The sequence below is a fragment of the Haliotis rufescens genome, unplaced genomic scaffold, assembly GCF_023055435.1.
Source record: "Haliotis rufescens isolate VD_foot unplaced genomic scaffold, xgHalRufe1.0.p SCAF_23, whole genome shotgun sequence".
Taxonomy (NCBI): Eukaryota; Metazoa; Mollusca; class Gastropoda; order Lepetellida; family Haliotidae; genus Haliotis; species Haliotis rufescens.
Window position 1 is genome coordinate 7203085 of NW_025963924.1, and position 16171 is coordinate 7219255.

Here is a 16171-nt window from a genome sequence, read left to right on the forward strand (position 1 = left end):
CACTAATAAAAATACATATGTACACCAGATATAAGCACTCGCTAAAACATTACTTTTAACAGTCGTCGAGACAAGGCGCCGCAATTCGGCATGCATGCACTGCAGTGCCGAAAATGAACCTATATATATATGTGTTCGAATCCTGGATTCGCCTTGATTATGTTTCTTGGTTTGATAGCACCACACCCTTGCTTTTGGGTTCTCCAAAGTGGTAAACGTCTGAGATCTGCATCACTTCTACGTTCCTTCAACATTTAGCTAACACGCTGCATGTGCTGTATAATTACTGTTTACATTGTTGTTTTACGCCGCGCGCGCCGCAATAATTTAGCTTTCGGACGACGTGTGATATAACCTTCTTAAGCAGTAACCTGCATGCCAACTTAAAGGGCAAGTTCACACGGAAATGAACCTATTTTTCTTGTACTTTTTCCACATTAAAAGTGTTAACATAGAAGTGTCATAGACAAAAATATAAAAATATCACAATTAATTAACATATTTTTCGCATTAAAACGATTTATATTTTTCACATTTATCAAGTGTTCTATTTCCACAACAAAAACACCATGGCTTATGCCCCTTGCAATATGACGTCATTGGTGCCAATTGATAAACATTATGACGTCATCATACTTTGTTAGAGCCGCTTCACGTGGTGTAGGTCAGGTGTGTGATTCTAGCGTCTCAGATGCCAGCCAGCATAGTGTTATGCTGAGTCACCACTGCGCCGGAGTGTGTCGTAGGCCATGTTGTTTTACCGCAAACTGGTACTTGATATCTTTTGCGTTGAGAATAGACAGGGACCCAGTTGAATTGGCACCAATTACGTCATAATCTAAGGGGGATAACTCAGGCCTGTTTAGCTCGAAAAACGAAGGCCTCATAACGGCATATCATTTTCACACTATTGTGAGCTTCCTACGTTCACTGTGAAAAAAATGAGTGTATATTTTCAAACACAGATACTAATTAATTCTAAAATTGCGTTTTGTTTAGAAAAAGAAAGAAAGTGATTTTTGCGTGTACACTTCCCCTTTAAGCTTCGTCAGTCAGTGCCAGGGGAGAAGATATATGTGTACAAATACAAGTGCAAAGGTCGTTGTTATAGTTAAGTGGAGGGGATCACTTTGAAGTAGTCCGCCTCAAGAAAATGACCCTTCTTTGGAGTTCTTCAAGCCTCTTGGCCTTGACTCGATAGCCGAGTGAGTGAGTGAAACCGCATTATCAGTGGTTCATATTGGGAAAGGGAGGTCACTCTAATTTCAAACGGGAGCTATCTCCGTTGTTTTCGTATTTGCGAGAAATGGCGTCACCCACGCTGCACGTTGTTGGTCCAGCTATTAAATGCCCAGCTTATCCCTAAGGTAAAACGTAAGGTAATTAAATGTTTGAATGCATTATATATTTATGTTTCCATCAGTACATCTTCTAAGATTGGTTTAGTGGTGATAACCATTTTCTAAAATGTGGGCCCACATTTTTCCCGTCATCTATGGTGATCGAAACAAGTGGGCCCACATTTGTATTTCGCCTAGCTTCGTTAGGTTGTTTCGTTAGTTCTGATAATCAATCCCCAAATGTGGGCAGACGTTCTTCCGTCATATTGATTGCAACAGGAGGGACCACATTTATTCATCGCGAAATTCTACTTAAATATTGATAATCATTTTCTCAAATGTGGGCCCACAATGTTCCCGTCATATATGGTGATCGAAACAAGTGGGCCCACATTTGTATATCGCCTAGTGGGTAGACGTTCTTCCGTCATAGTGATTGCAAAAGGAGGGACCACATTAAAAAATCGCTAGCTTCATTAGCTTTGCTTACTTATAACCATTTTCTAAAATGTGGGCCCACATTGTTCCCGTCTTATAGTGATCGAAACAGGTGGGCCCACATTTTTAAATCGCTGGGTTTCATGAGGTTGACGAAGTCATTTAGGCTATTGGGCTCACGTTTGTCATTATGTGACATTTTATATTATTCATATTTTGTAATATTGATGGGAAATATCTTTATAAATCATTTCGTGTGACATTAATTCCATAAAAGGCACAAAAGTCTTTGAAGTTTGAATAACTGCGTCATAGCTGACCACACTAGTTTTACGAAAATAGCTACCAAGCAAGAAACTTAAATCTACTTCAAATTAAAATTACAGAGGCAATACCACTCATTCTACCTTTTCCAGTATAACACACCAATCTAATCATAAGTGTTGGTGGCGATATAAGCCTGAACATATGTCTACACTTGAATTGATCTCGGACATGATACAAGCCTCAGACGTTTCCGAGAACTTGTTCCATAAAAGGAATAGGCCTAACTCATGAATATTAATAACCCAACGACCTAGTTTGGCGATGTTCGTAGAAGTGAGTTCTGCTGTATTGCCATCTTATTTGTACATTTTAATCCAATTATAAGTCATAATACTTATTTTAAATAGACAAATTATGAGTTCGTTATGCGGGTTTGTTTACGTAGTATATATTCTCACAACAAGTGCGTTTAGTTTCGAATGTGGGCCCACCTCGAACTTTCGATTAGGCAAACGGAGTTAGCTCCCTTCTCGAACCACCGATAATGCGGTTTCGTGAGTTGGGTTTAGCGCCGCTTCTAACAATATTCCAGTTATATCGCGGCATGTCAGCTTATTGTGTGAGGACAGTACTCCGAAGTGATGCAGGTCTTAGAAGTGAAACCCACGAGCACGGGTATGGTGAAGACAAACCTATAGAAACATAATCGGGGCGAACCGGGATTCGAACCCACAATCCTAGGTTTCTACGGCGTACCTCCAAGCAGTGTCAACAAACTGTGGTCCTCTACGTGCGTCTCGGCAGAGAAGAAAAGCGATGTTTACACACTGACCTGTATGTTACTGTCGACAACATATATTGCGGCTCCATAGACGACTGCGCTACCCGTGCTTCCGACTCGAAGGCCGAACCAATGGATGCACTGACTTTGACCAGCCACGGAGTAACTTACAAATTGGCAAAAACGCTGGTGCGCCGTCCGTGGATAGTATGAACCTGCTTGAACTTGTTGCGCTATTTTCCCCAACATCAGCGTGTCCTAATCTTGCTGGAACCATCTTTTCAAAGCTTGGTATCCATGGCAACCACATGAGAGAACCCACTTACTTGCGATTGTCTCAAGTGTATGCAGATAATTTGAAGTAGGTATGAAGGTGACTTTTCTTAAGGTTCTTTTTAAAAGTTTCGTAGTGCATCCTGTATCTCCAGTTCAATAAACCTCTTCTGCCTTTATCTTGCCGAGTGTATACATGCAACCACCACCACACAGTTAGCCGCAACCTCGGAGCTTGGGCAGAAATCTCTTTCTTAAGCAATACCTTAATGTTTTTATTACGTATATTAATGTAAAGGAAGTTCAGTAATCATTAGTAATCAGTTCTAAATGAACATGGTTCAAGTTTTGGACATGCAGCTAACATCGGTGAGCGGAGGTAAGTTTTTCACACCGCCCCCCTCAGTCATAATCCCTTAAATAAACACAAGCAAAATATGTTATTTTCAAACCTTCAAAGTGCACCACGATTCACCTTAATGCGAATACGTAAAATTAAAAAGTCGCCTCCATGCGAAGACCCTAATACAACACGTGGCCTTGGATATCGTCAGCGCTTGGGGGACAAGAAGATACATAGTATTACATGTATACTTGGCTGCTCTATCGCCCCTTGCAACTATAAAGAAACACTGCAAGTACAGTAGGCACACATTCAGCAAGATTTATGCCACTGAAACACTGTAGGTAAGATCTGTAGGGGCTTTTTTAAACGCCAATATTCCAGCTATATGGCGACGGCTTGGAAATAATCTGACCACACAAACCAATAATTGATATAGGAGATAAGTCTCACGCAGGCCGTTAGAGTGTCGTGCCACGCCCGACCACCTGATCCATTTAGCCGCCTCTTACCACATAACAAGCATAATATCGGTTGTTAGCAATCTGTCATTACCCCCAATTTCCGTGGGGACAGACATTTAAGACCTTTAATTTACTTCTTATTTGCATTTATTAGGCGATGGGGTAGCCTGGTGTTTGAAGTGTTCGCTCGTTACGCCTAAGAATGTTCGATTCCCCACATGGGTACGTAGAGGGTAGACTAAAATCTAGTCTCTGAAATGAACATATCGTACATAAAAAACCAGTTGTTTAGTTATCTTAATAAAAATATAATAAAAAGGAGCCCCAGTGACTCTCTTCATTTTCAGATACTGCAGTGATCTAGACTTGCCAAACATTATAGACTTGCATGGGCTGTATTTGATATATATTTGTATCAGGGTCTGTAAGACTGACTACGTAGAGGGGAATGTCTGAGTTACGAGGATATTCCCCTACGAAAGACTCATCCCTACTTTTACACTTTGACAAAATATTCTGTTGTGGAAGATATTTGAAAAATAAACCAGAACTCCTTGCAGACTGTATTTATACTGTGTGAGTCGCCCTTGTGTGATGCACGAGGAATGCGTTCTCTGCCGCTGTTGCACGTGCGCCAAGCTCCGTCGCGAGCTGACATTTACAATGCATGGTACACGGCTCTTGCTTTTTAGCATTATGCAAAATTATGAAAATATTAACTTGTTAATTTCACATCATACCTTCATGTGCCGCTGTAGCTGAGGTTGACAATTACACGTTCGGCAATGAAACGATGCAGGTTCGAAACCCGCTAGCGACACATGTTTTCGGAAAAGAAATGAAATTATTCACTTGTCAAATGTGAAAAATAGTTCCGTCCATTCCAAATGGAAATTTATTCAAATATCAGTTCAAGAAAAATAATGGAGCGTTCGAACAATAGAATGACGTCACAGATGTGTTTTGAGAAGTTTGAAGCACATTTCTTGTGTCTCCCGCCGTGATATTGCTGGAGTATTGCTAAAGGCGGCGTAAGCCATACTGACTCACCCATTGTTATCACTTGTGTTTCGGTGTAAATCACCGTACATATTGTCGACCTTGCAGTAACATTCAGGTCAGTGTGTAAACATCGCCTGTCTTCTCTGCCGCGACGCACGTAGAGGACCGCAGTTTGTTGACACTGCTTGGAGGTACCCGTAGATAATGCACCACCTTCGTGTTTGTGTATAGCCGGTGTAACGGCTGTTTTGAACAACGGCGATGTGGGTCGGCAAACTGAAAAGCTCATTTTTTTAACGTGCATGCATATATACTAATAGTAGTTAGTGGACTAACGCTTAGTCTTAAACACAATTTTGATAGAAACAAATAACTCTATTTGAAATGAAAAAGAGCCCCGGTGAAATGGGAGATTCAGAACGAACCTGAGGAAAATCTTGACTTGCCCTATAGGGGTTTTACATTACAGAAAGGGCTGGGCGGAAGGTAAAATAATATGGTTTAGGAACTGTGACAGACTTCTGTAGTGTTCGAATTTACACCAAAGACCCGTGTACTATTCCCAAATGCTTGCAATGAACGCTTTTGTGACATATGGCTAAAATGACAAGAACGACGTAAAAACTTGTAGCTATTTCAACTGTATGTGATGAGTACCTTGGTGCGTGTGCGTGTATCACCTGGTGCGGAAAACGTCGGCTTTCATGTCGAAGACAAAGTTTCGATTACACAAATGAGAGCTGTACATAATGTATATGTTTAGCTACTACATAAATACAGTCCCATCCTGCTGGTGTCCCCCGACCATGATATGGCTGGAATTGTGGTAAGCGGCGAATACCAAAATCATTCATTGAACAAGCTAGCGTACGTCAGCGGGGTTTGCAGCAGCATAGAGCAGAGTTAAAAAGACATGTTTGTTAGACCAGAGTGAGTGAGTATGGTTTTACGCCGCTTTTAGCAGTATTCCAGCAATATCACGGCGGGGAACACCAGAAATGGGCTCCACACGTTGTACCCATGTCGGGAATTGAACCCCGGTCTTCAGCGTGACGAGCGAACGCTTTACCACTAGGCTACCCGACCGCCCCTTGTTAGACCAGAGAAATAATGTCTTGTTTCTCAATTCATTTACCTCGTTTGTGAAAGATGTTTAAGTTCTGTTATTTCAGTTTGTTAAAATGTCTAGTCTAATTACGAAATGCTTGTCCGTCGATTGAGTTTCATAAGTCGGACTGGGATGAATCGCACGTAAGGGTGAATGATTTTTATTAACTCAATGCAATACAAACCTTGGGAAGTCTAGATTCCAGCAGTATTTCATGGGCTCCTTTCTATAAAATATTAGAGACAATTAAGCAATTTTATTTGTTAAAACGTATTTTTATTTAGGAGAGTAATCGTAGGAAGAAAGTCTAAATTTATAACTCTGAGACCTTCACAAGTTTCTAGTAACCCACAAACACGGTACAATTGTATGTGTGTGACCTTAACCGGTGTTAAAAACCCTGCAAGCAACTGGTTGTACACAGAGAATGTGCGCAATTGTTTTCAATACAGTGATAATTTGTTCAGGTCTCTCTGGCCACGCACCCGTCCCTTTATAACACCAGTTCGCATACCACCCCACCCCCATGATATAGGTATGTGTGCATGTGGAGGTTGGTACATCTACATCTGATTGTGTATATAACTCCTATATCACTGTAAGTGTATCAGTTTACACACATGCATATGTTTCGCCGTGACCTTGAAACGCACCCATTGGTCACGTAACCTCGCGCAGATTTATGCAAGAAAAACAAAATTAGCAAATACCATTATTCAGTTGAAGTCGTTCGGTGATGATTATAATGTTACAATATCCCACCGTAAATTACTGTTATACGTAACCGCCATGTTATTGTCATTTATTGCCGCGGCCTGATTTAGAGGAAGGTCACGGAAACGGAGCGTGCTGTCTTCTCTGCCGCGACGCACGTGGAGGACTGCATGGGCTGTATTTGATATATATTTGTATCAGGGTCTGTAAGACAGACTATTCTTGGAGGTACGCCGAAGATAATGGAACACCTTCATGTTTGTGCATAACCGATGTAACGGCTGTTTTGAACACCGGCGATATAGGTCGGCATAGTGAAAAGCACATTTTTTAACGTACATATATGTATATACTAATGTTAGTGAGTGGACTAACGCTAAGTCTATAAAAACTTTACTTTGATAGAAACAAATAACTCCATTTAAACTGAAAAGGAATCCCAGTGAAAAGGGAGATTCAGAACAACCTGAGTAAAATCTTGACTTTCTCCATTTAGGGCTTTTACATGACAGAAAGTGTGTGAGTTGGGGTTAACGTCACTTTTAACAGTATTCCAGTTATATCGCGGCGTGTCAGCTTTATGTGGGAGGAAAGCCAGGAGTGATGCAGGTCTCAGAGGTTTACCACTTTGGTAAAACCCACGAGCATGGGTATGGTGCTGACAAACCTAGAAACATGATTGGGGCGATTCGAACACAGAACCATAGGTTTGGGGGCGTGCCCAAGGGACGCAACTCTGCGCAGCGAATCGCGGCGCCTAAGACGCCTGGGCCACCCTGTCTTCCGTGACAGAAAGGACTGGGGGAAGGGAAAATAATACGGTTTAGGAACTGTGAGACAGACTTCTGTAGTGATCGATTTTACACCCAAGATCTGTGTTCGATTCACCAAATGCTTGAACGAACGCCCTCGTCATGATATTGCTGGAATAACAAAAGCGTTTAATGTGTAATCTGGTTTATCCTGCCAAGTAACATGTCTATCTCACCGACACCATCTCTCATTATCTATTGATACTTAGATAAGTAGCACGTCGCGAGTGAAAAAGTCACTTTTGTCAGGTCACGGGATAAAGACAAATATGTTATTATGCTTATTATCATGTTCGTACGTTACCTCATAGTATAAAAAAAATAAAAAAATATCAATAAGGTCTTCATCACCTATTGAAGAGCTAAAGACAAGTAAACTAAAGAAAAAGTGATGTGTGTGTGTGCAGAATATATCTTTCAGAAAGGACATTCGTACATCACCATTTAAAATATCATCTAAATGTGATAAATATTAAATAAATTCTTACTTACAATAACATGTATTTTTGGTCAATATTGACTCTTTGGGTAGAGTCATGAATGAATCGGACGAGCTAACACTTGGAGAGCCCCTTAAATTTTCTCCAATTGACGCAATGATACACACGAAGCTGAGTTTTACAATTTTATTCATTAAAATGTGTATACGTGAACAATAACATAGGTAAAACAGTGATACACTCCATATGGCAGTCGTTCAAGTCAGACCTATTAGGGGATAAATTCGTAATAAAACAACTACGTGGTGTAAATAAGATATGAGCAAATGTTTAAAAATTACGTCCCTGGCTCACCAGAGGATTGTTCTGCTAAACGACGGTTTCGAAGCGTGGTCGTACGGTAACCATGACGTTATTGGCAATTGTCATGTTGATGCTATTTCGATGGTTGATATAAGTAGCGCGTGATCACACTGGCTAAATGACCTCGTATAGGGTAGTTCAACAATCTGAGAAACCAGTCAGCGCCGTTGCTGGCACGAGGTCGTGAGCCTACAATTGGTTAGTTAACCTGATTACATTGGTTATAGAACTACTTTCATTCGGTAACCGTTGATTTTTAGATGGCTCAAATCAAAAGGAGCCTACGCTTCAGTTACTACATGGAAACGTGTTCTTAACGATAAGAAATGATAGCGAAAACACAACACATTTAAAAACATAAACTCACAAAGCACACACAATTATGAAAAAATATTTTAAAAGGAATGAACAAACATGTAACATTTCCATAAAAGGAACCGTTTCGATATACTCACTTGAAAAAAAATGGACCACCAAAGATGTATTTCCATATGAAATAATTTAGACATTATTCAAAATGAAGTCTATGTCTTCTAGATATTTCCAAAAGATGCACGTAACTTCGGGATATATATATATATATATATATATATATATATATATATAATGTACAGGAATGTATAATATTGCTAATATTGCATCACTTGAAATATACACGTAGTCCTGTGAACTACAGAAGCATATGCGTTCGCGAATAACATTTAGTCAATCAAGACAAGAATATATTCAGTGCTTAAAGAGGGTGAAGGGTGTAGAAGAAGGACCACCCAACTCTAAGTATCAGTATTTGGAAGAGACATGCGAACCACGGTGGATCCAGAAATGCCCTCTATCACCAAAAGGTGGGTATCGGTTTCCGGAAAGGGTAGAAGGGTAGAGCACATGATGTGTCATGAAAAGATAACGGTCTGAAAGTCAGGAAATCCGAAAAAGCAAACGCTCGTAATAAATAATTCCTTAAGTTGAAGGAAGCCGACACGTCTACAAAAACAGTGCTTCAACCAAGTACATAAACCTAGATCACAACAACGGAAAACAAGTTTTCGTCTTGCTGCAGATGCATTCAGAGACGCTCAATTTCCAGTGCTTGGTTCAAGGAATATTATATTCATAAATAATCTAACTAAAATCAGATCTTTTGCTCCGATATGATACATCTCCACAGAAGGTCGCGTCAGATGACCCCGGAGCTAATTTTGACCGCCTAATCGAAACGAAGGATATATGGGTTATTGAGCCAATCGGATGTCAGATTTCTAAAATGATTCGGTTTAATTTACTTATCACCTCGATTCGGAAATGTTTTAACAAAGAAACCCACACAGAGCATACATGCCTTCGATGGTACTCTCTACTATAGATGCCATGGCGCTCAGAAACGACCGGGTGTATAAAAATGTCCTCAACATCAGAATGCCACGGCCTTTTTTTGGGCCGCTTAACTTCATGTTAGAGACACAGAAATATTTTGGTCTTAAAGCATCGCTCTCTCGTACCAAGAATGCAGAAGCCTCAATGCCGATTGGCTGAAAGTTCACCTGTCGCAACCTCCAATGGAAGGGATGCCAGATCTTCACACAGATAGGTTGTATTATACAAATAACATTATCATACTAGTACATTATCCATAACACACGCTTGGACTAACTTCAGAAAGTAACCTTGAATAAAGCGTCGACTAGTTTAACAAATAACCAAGTCTACGACAAAGCATCCTCGATCATCTAGTGTAGTATGTCTCCATTCTGCGTTTGACATACTGGGTAGATAATAGGTCTTCAGCAACCCATGCTTGAAGTAAGAGGCGACTATGCTTGTGGTAAGAGGTGACTAACGGGATCGGGTGGGCAGGCTCGCTGACTTGGTTGATGCATGTCATCGAATCAGTATAGCGTGGGTCGATGCTCATGATATCAATCACTGGATTGTCTGGTCCAAACCCGATTATTTACAGACCGCCGTCATATAGCTGGAATATTGCTGAGTGCGGCGTTAAACAACAAACAAGCTTTTGACATACACTGCATAATCGAGGATGACCTCCAGATGGACTGTGAAGGTGACTGTGCAAGAACGCCTGCGGTGAACATTCCAATTCGATGTGCGTGCTTCGATGTTGAAAACATTCTGTCGTCTCCTCCTCAGTTCTTCTTGTGATGGCTATGAAAGTCGTGTTTGGTATAGTGGCCTTTGTGACGGCACACGACAACTGGCACATGCGAGTGGTGGACGATGTAATCGCTGACGCTACCCATTAATGTCCGTCGGACGGTTCCCTGTCCGCGACATCCAGTTACAATGAACGCCGCTTTCTCCTCCTCTGCAACCTTCACGATCGCGTGGCCCGGGAAGCCCGATTCACATCTGACCTTCCCGCTAACCTGTAAATCAAAGTAAATAAAAGTCAAGCATAACATGAAATATCAATACCATATATCGGTACACATTCAGCTGAATGTCGTGTTTCGTGAGTTGCCAGTCTCCTATCCCCAACTGACCACTCTGCCTGGTTTCAACTACCCGGCGTCTGCCTGAATCGTAGTAACTATATTCTAGCTTTCTTCCTTTAAATAAGTCCCGGCTTTTCCTCACCCAACCTCGATTTTCTACAGCTTCTAACTCCTTCACATGATTGTTGAAATGTCGTGTCTCCAAATTAGAATCTGCTCGTGTGTCTCACTAAAAACACAGACCAGACACTGGAAAATCACTCTCAAACCTTCTCCATCTAGCCCCAGTCCTTCCTCTCCATCCAAGCCCCCTTACCCCAGCATCCTTCAGCCGCTGCCTAAGACTCTGAATGAGTTCCCTGGCCTTCTTTTCCTCAGCTCGATACATGTCCATCACCAAGTTGCTCGTGGGATCCACAAACTCCGGATCTGGAAACAGGAAGCCACGTGTAACGTGCATTTACAAAGTACATACACATAATATGCCGCACCTCTTATGGATATTCTAGGGTAACCTGTGGTCAGTTTTGGCTTGTCAATAACTACAAGATCCTGCACCTGTTCATACATCTTGATACTCGCACGCGAATTCATAGCTGAATTCGTTTAAGGCAGTAGCTTTCAACACGTAGTATCCGTCAGTTGTAATATGTGTGTGATTTTCACATCAACAAATTACTCTGGTGTCAACGGACATACATGTCGCAAACATCATGGTTTGATATTCTTTTCAGTACGCTCATCGCCACAAAATAGAAAATGTCCTGAACTGGATCAACAGAGGAAGGCAAAGGTAGGGCACATTCGCTGCAACTCTACAGGAATAATACTAGTATCCCCCTCCCTTTCTAGCAGGACACTCTTTATTCTCAATAGCAGTCCCCAAGACAGGAAGCCGCATCTATTAAAGGTCGCTTTCTGCTTGATTGTTACATTATCACGTTTCACTGCATGCGCAGTGGTTGACATAATGTGCGATCGCAGCGATCCACGATCACCAGCACTGAAGTGTCAGTTTACCTGTTTTGCAAATATTCTCTCTCGTGCAGGTACAGCGCCGTTGAGGACCTTACTATGGAAACTAGGCGCTATATAAATCAATTATTACTTTATTCCAGTATCATTTAAATGGCCATGGTTTGTCAACATTTACTCTAATATACGACCCCGGCGTGTTTCATAAGAAGGGTCCAGGGTTTATTCATGAAGCCGTCTCTTTTTCCTAATGCTCATCTTCCCGAGGCAAGGGAGTTAACTGACTACAAAAGTCCAGTTTCCACCCTTGCCGAACTAGGCTGGTATTATGGAGTTACATTTGGGCTGGACTAACGAGTCAATGCATAGTCCAATCAAAATAGCTCAACGAAATCGAAATCCGGTTCGTAAACTGTCGTGCAGATTTCGGTCGATTGCAGGATTTGCAAAGCATGTGCACCGCCAACTCGTTGTCAACAGATATTTACCTAATCTTTTGATGTTTTTAATTAAGGTGTTCGCGTGATTTGATGCACTTCGCGATGTAAGACCCGTTTTATCACAAGATAGATCTTTATTATCTATCAGATCGTCTTGACTGGGCGCCGCCGTTTTGTTTGAAACAAAATGATACGTTAGGTGGAATCGGATTGTACATAGGAGAGGCATATAAGGGACATAGCTCGTAATAGCCACTGGTGGCGCTACGATCGAGCCCAGGAATTCCAGCCTTGTTCGGCAAGGGTGGAAACTGGACTTTTGTAGTCAGTTAACTCCCTTGCCTCGGGAAGATGTATGGTGTTATAGGGGCTAGTCATTAAATGGTTCTAAATGGGGATTATTCATACGTTTTTACGAGGCGTTTCGTAGAGGCGGACCTCTCGTCTTCAAATTTGATTTTGACCTGGCGTCCATTTGAGACCCGTCAACTAATGCAATACCGGTGTCTATTGGAGATAATACGGTGCGTCAATACTTGTAAAGTACTATGTTATGCTTTGGACTTACTTGAAGATGTAGTAAAGGCGCTTTGGAATTCAGGGGTGTGGACGAAAATCACGTGATCCGTCTTCCGGTGAGCATTCTCCATGTACCCTGCATAATAAAGATTTTGACTTTACTAATAAAACATAAATCCGCAATTAAATTATTGTATTAAATCAACGCCCTCCTTGGATATCAGCAACGAGGGGCCCTGGGTAATGGCTCAGGTCACACGTGTATTAATGCATGTTGTACATGTATGTGACTGGAAGATAATAATTTATTGATTTAGGTCTGGTAGAAGTATTCTGAAACAATAAGTGGGAAAAACTACCACGAATAAGCCAAGTGTTAGAAGGCAGTTCGCTGAAGTGAGCAAGTCGATGGAATTTATCAAAGATTTATGGGTAACATGGATCTTATGAAGCGTTACAGCCATCTGTGTCGTCATTACATCAATTTGACATGTACAAGACACGACAGCATGCCCGCTTGCTGTGAACATATCCCTTTTGAGCTGACGCTGAAATGTTGGCGCACATTGATCGATCCAAAGAACAGCGTAATAATAATATAGGGCCATTAGTATGCACTTGGTGATTAGTCTGATTCATTATAGACCTACATAGTTTGTCCGTAAATATAATTTTTATTCAAATCGGGGTATAGAGATGCTATTAAAAATTAATATATTTAGGCATGCATAATTCTAAAATAAATCTACAGCTATAGCTTCTAATATCGGATCCGTTTCCAGTTTTGTTCACAAAGAGTCATGATTGAAACTGTTATCCCTATCAAAAGCCGTACATATTACCATGCAACTAACTTGCGCGTTAACAAATATCACATATCTCGGGGAGAAAATTGTCATATCACCGGTATAGCGTCCTTGACCTCACGAGCAAAACAAAACTGAACGGCAGTTATTGCTATTGCTTCTGGATTGACTGGTTATCAAAACGGATGACGCCGACAGAAGATGTAGACCTATATCTTTTCTAATTTATAAATTACCATAAAGCATTCTTCGTACCATATTATTGCTTGAATTCAAGAGCAGTGTGAGGCAACACGCTGCCCATTGACTGACGCAGGAACGATCGATAAGTGAAATTATCAGAAAAAATATTCTAACTTACATTCGAAGGCATACGCTGCGAAATGACTCCCATCCATAGCAACGACCACTGTTCTTTCGTGTAAAGCTTCTGCCATCTTCCCTGTCTCGCGGAAAACAAGATTCTCTGTGGATATTGCGCCGTCAGGCAAATTCGCAACGATTACTGCGCGAAAATAGGTCGGTTTCATTAAAAAGGTCAGCGGTCACAGTTACCGTTCTTTATCGAATAAATCTGTATCGTGTAGTGATAATTCTTGCTGACTATCTACATACGTATCTTTGATTCAGTAGACAGTTTATACATTGATAAAGGTTACTTTTAGCATGATCGGTTCGTACAGACGTAATGATAATATGTAGTTTAAACTATTCTTAAATTAGATTGTGTAATTGGTACGATTAATGTTTGGGATTATTATGAAGTCAAGTTATCATGCAAGGACATCATATTTGCCATCGTGTACCATTTTGTTGTTGCTACAGATGACCTAACCTGGTAATTAATATTTGATGATTTATATCGAAACCCATTAAAATACTCTCCTAAATGGTGAAAAATGCGTCGCGAATATTTCTACAGCACATTTCACTCGTCGCTATGTATATGGCTGAAATAATGCTGATGCGACGTTCAATTTTAACTCACTCACTTTCACTACATCAACTAAAGCCACCACACTAAGTCTAGGCCTACTGCTTTTAATTAATATATTATTTTTTTTCATAACTTGTTATGGTCGCATTATGTGTGGCGGCGACGTGATTGGTAGCATGGCATCGTACCCCGACGCCGTGGATTGTTACTCAAATATCAAATATCAAAAATCCAACACCACTACATTTAGCTAATGCTACTGGTATTGCTGCTGTAAGTTGTTTAACGCCGTACACGTCAATTCTAACCCGGATCTTCACGGGTACTTATCCTTGAAGATCCGGGTTAGAATAGGTTTTCAGCAACTCATGTTTGTCGTAGAAGGCGACTATGCGTGTCGAAAGGGGCGACTAACGGGATCGGGTGGTCAGACTCGCACGTCATCGTATCCCAATTACATGGATCGACGCTCATGATGTTAATCACTGGATTGTCTGATCCAGACTCGATTATTTACGGACTACTATCTTATCAGTCAAATTTTGCTGAGTGCGGCGTTTAAAATCAAACTCCCACTGCTTCGTTACTACAACGTCCATCGCTACAGTGATGCTACGCCTACAACAAAGCCATCTACTGTTACTACACCTACGACCTCTTCTTCATCGGTATTTACGGTATAAATACAAAAATATAAATATTTAATTGTTGTACTCAACTGTGCACAAGCTATGGCACGCAGCTGTACAAATGTCGTGTGTTTGTGTATATTGTCGAATGCCATGTTACCGATGCAGGTTCCCGATCGATCGGACACAAAGTTTTTTTGACATTTTGAATTTGTTCAAATACTAATTATTCTCTCCAGAGAAATTGATAAACATGAGTTGGGAGAGAATATAAAATGAGAAGATAAGCAAGTATCTGTAATGCATTATACATGTACTGACACTATCACGCATACATGTTATATACCGCTCTGCACCGTGCTCGAAATACCGACATGTACACGTCTGAACAGTGGGAGATGATGACACGTGACCTGACACATTAGGGGTCAACGAGGGTCCATATGGAAGGTGATTAACTCAATACAAAAAAGTACACTAACTAGACAGGTTATACATATAGAACGTTATTGAACCGTGACCATGGCTTGCTTTCACTCATTGAGTGAGTGAGCTGTTTTTTGTTCAGTACTTCAGTTATTACCCGGAGTCTATTTTTAGTGGGTTGATTAATCGCCGTTCTGAGCAGTATTCAGTTATATCACGGCGGCTTCGGTTGCAGTCGGTGAGATGGCTCAGGCGCCATGTTGAGCAGTATTTCATTCAGCACGGCGGGTTAGCTGTTAGTGAGTGTATATGCTTGGCTTGGTTTTGAGCCTTTTCAATCATTATGTCGGTCATATCACGCGTCTTTGTAATATTCGGATATTTGTTCAATATGTTTTTCACTCTTAATCAAACAAAACGCACCTTGAAAATTCTGGGTCCGGATTTTTTCCATGCTGTGCTTTATATTTAAGCGCGACTCACATGGGAGTCGGTACGCGTAACGACAGGCCAATTTCAATACAATACAGTGTACAACATGTTCGGTGTAACGAATATCGAAAAATCGATTTGCAACCTCTTACACTCGCGACACAATCGATGCAGGTTCGAGCGGCCGATTTGTCCCTTTTGTCGAATTCGAT

At 41.0% G+C, this 16171-nt stretch overlaps 1 protein-coding gene across 1 annotated transcript; it reads right to left on the minus strand.

Annotated features, from left to right (window-relative positions):
* Positions 1-10230: 10230 nt before the first annotated feature.
* Positions 10231-14063, minus strand: LOC124146526 (universal stress protein Slr1101-like). The gene is made up of 4 exons (XM_046516840.2): positions 13897-14063; positions 12779-12865; positions 11112-11224; positions 10231-10726 (listed from the first exon to the last, which is right to left on the minus strand). Exons 1-4 carry the CDS (start codon positions 13970-13972, stop codon positions 10487-10489), a joined length of 516 nt encoding a protein of 171 aa, XP_046372796.2. The 5' UTR covers positions 13973-14063; the 3' UTR covers positions 10231-10486.
* Positions 14064-16171: the final 2108 nt, after the last annotated feature.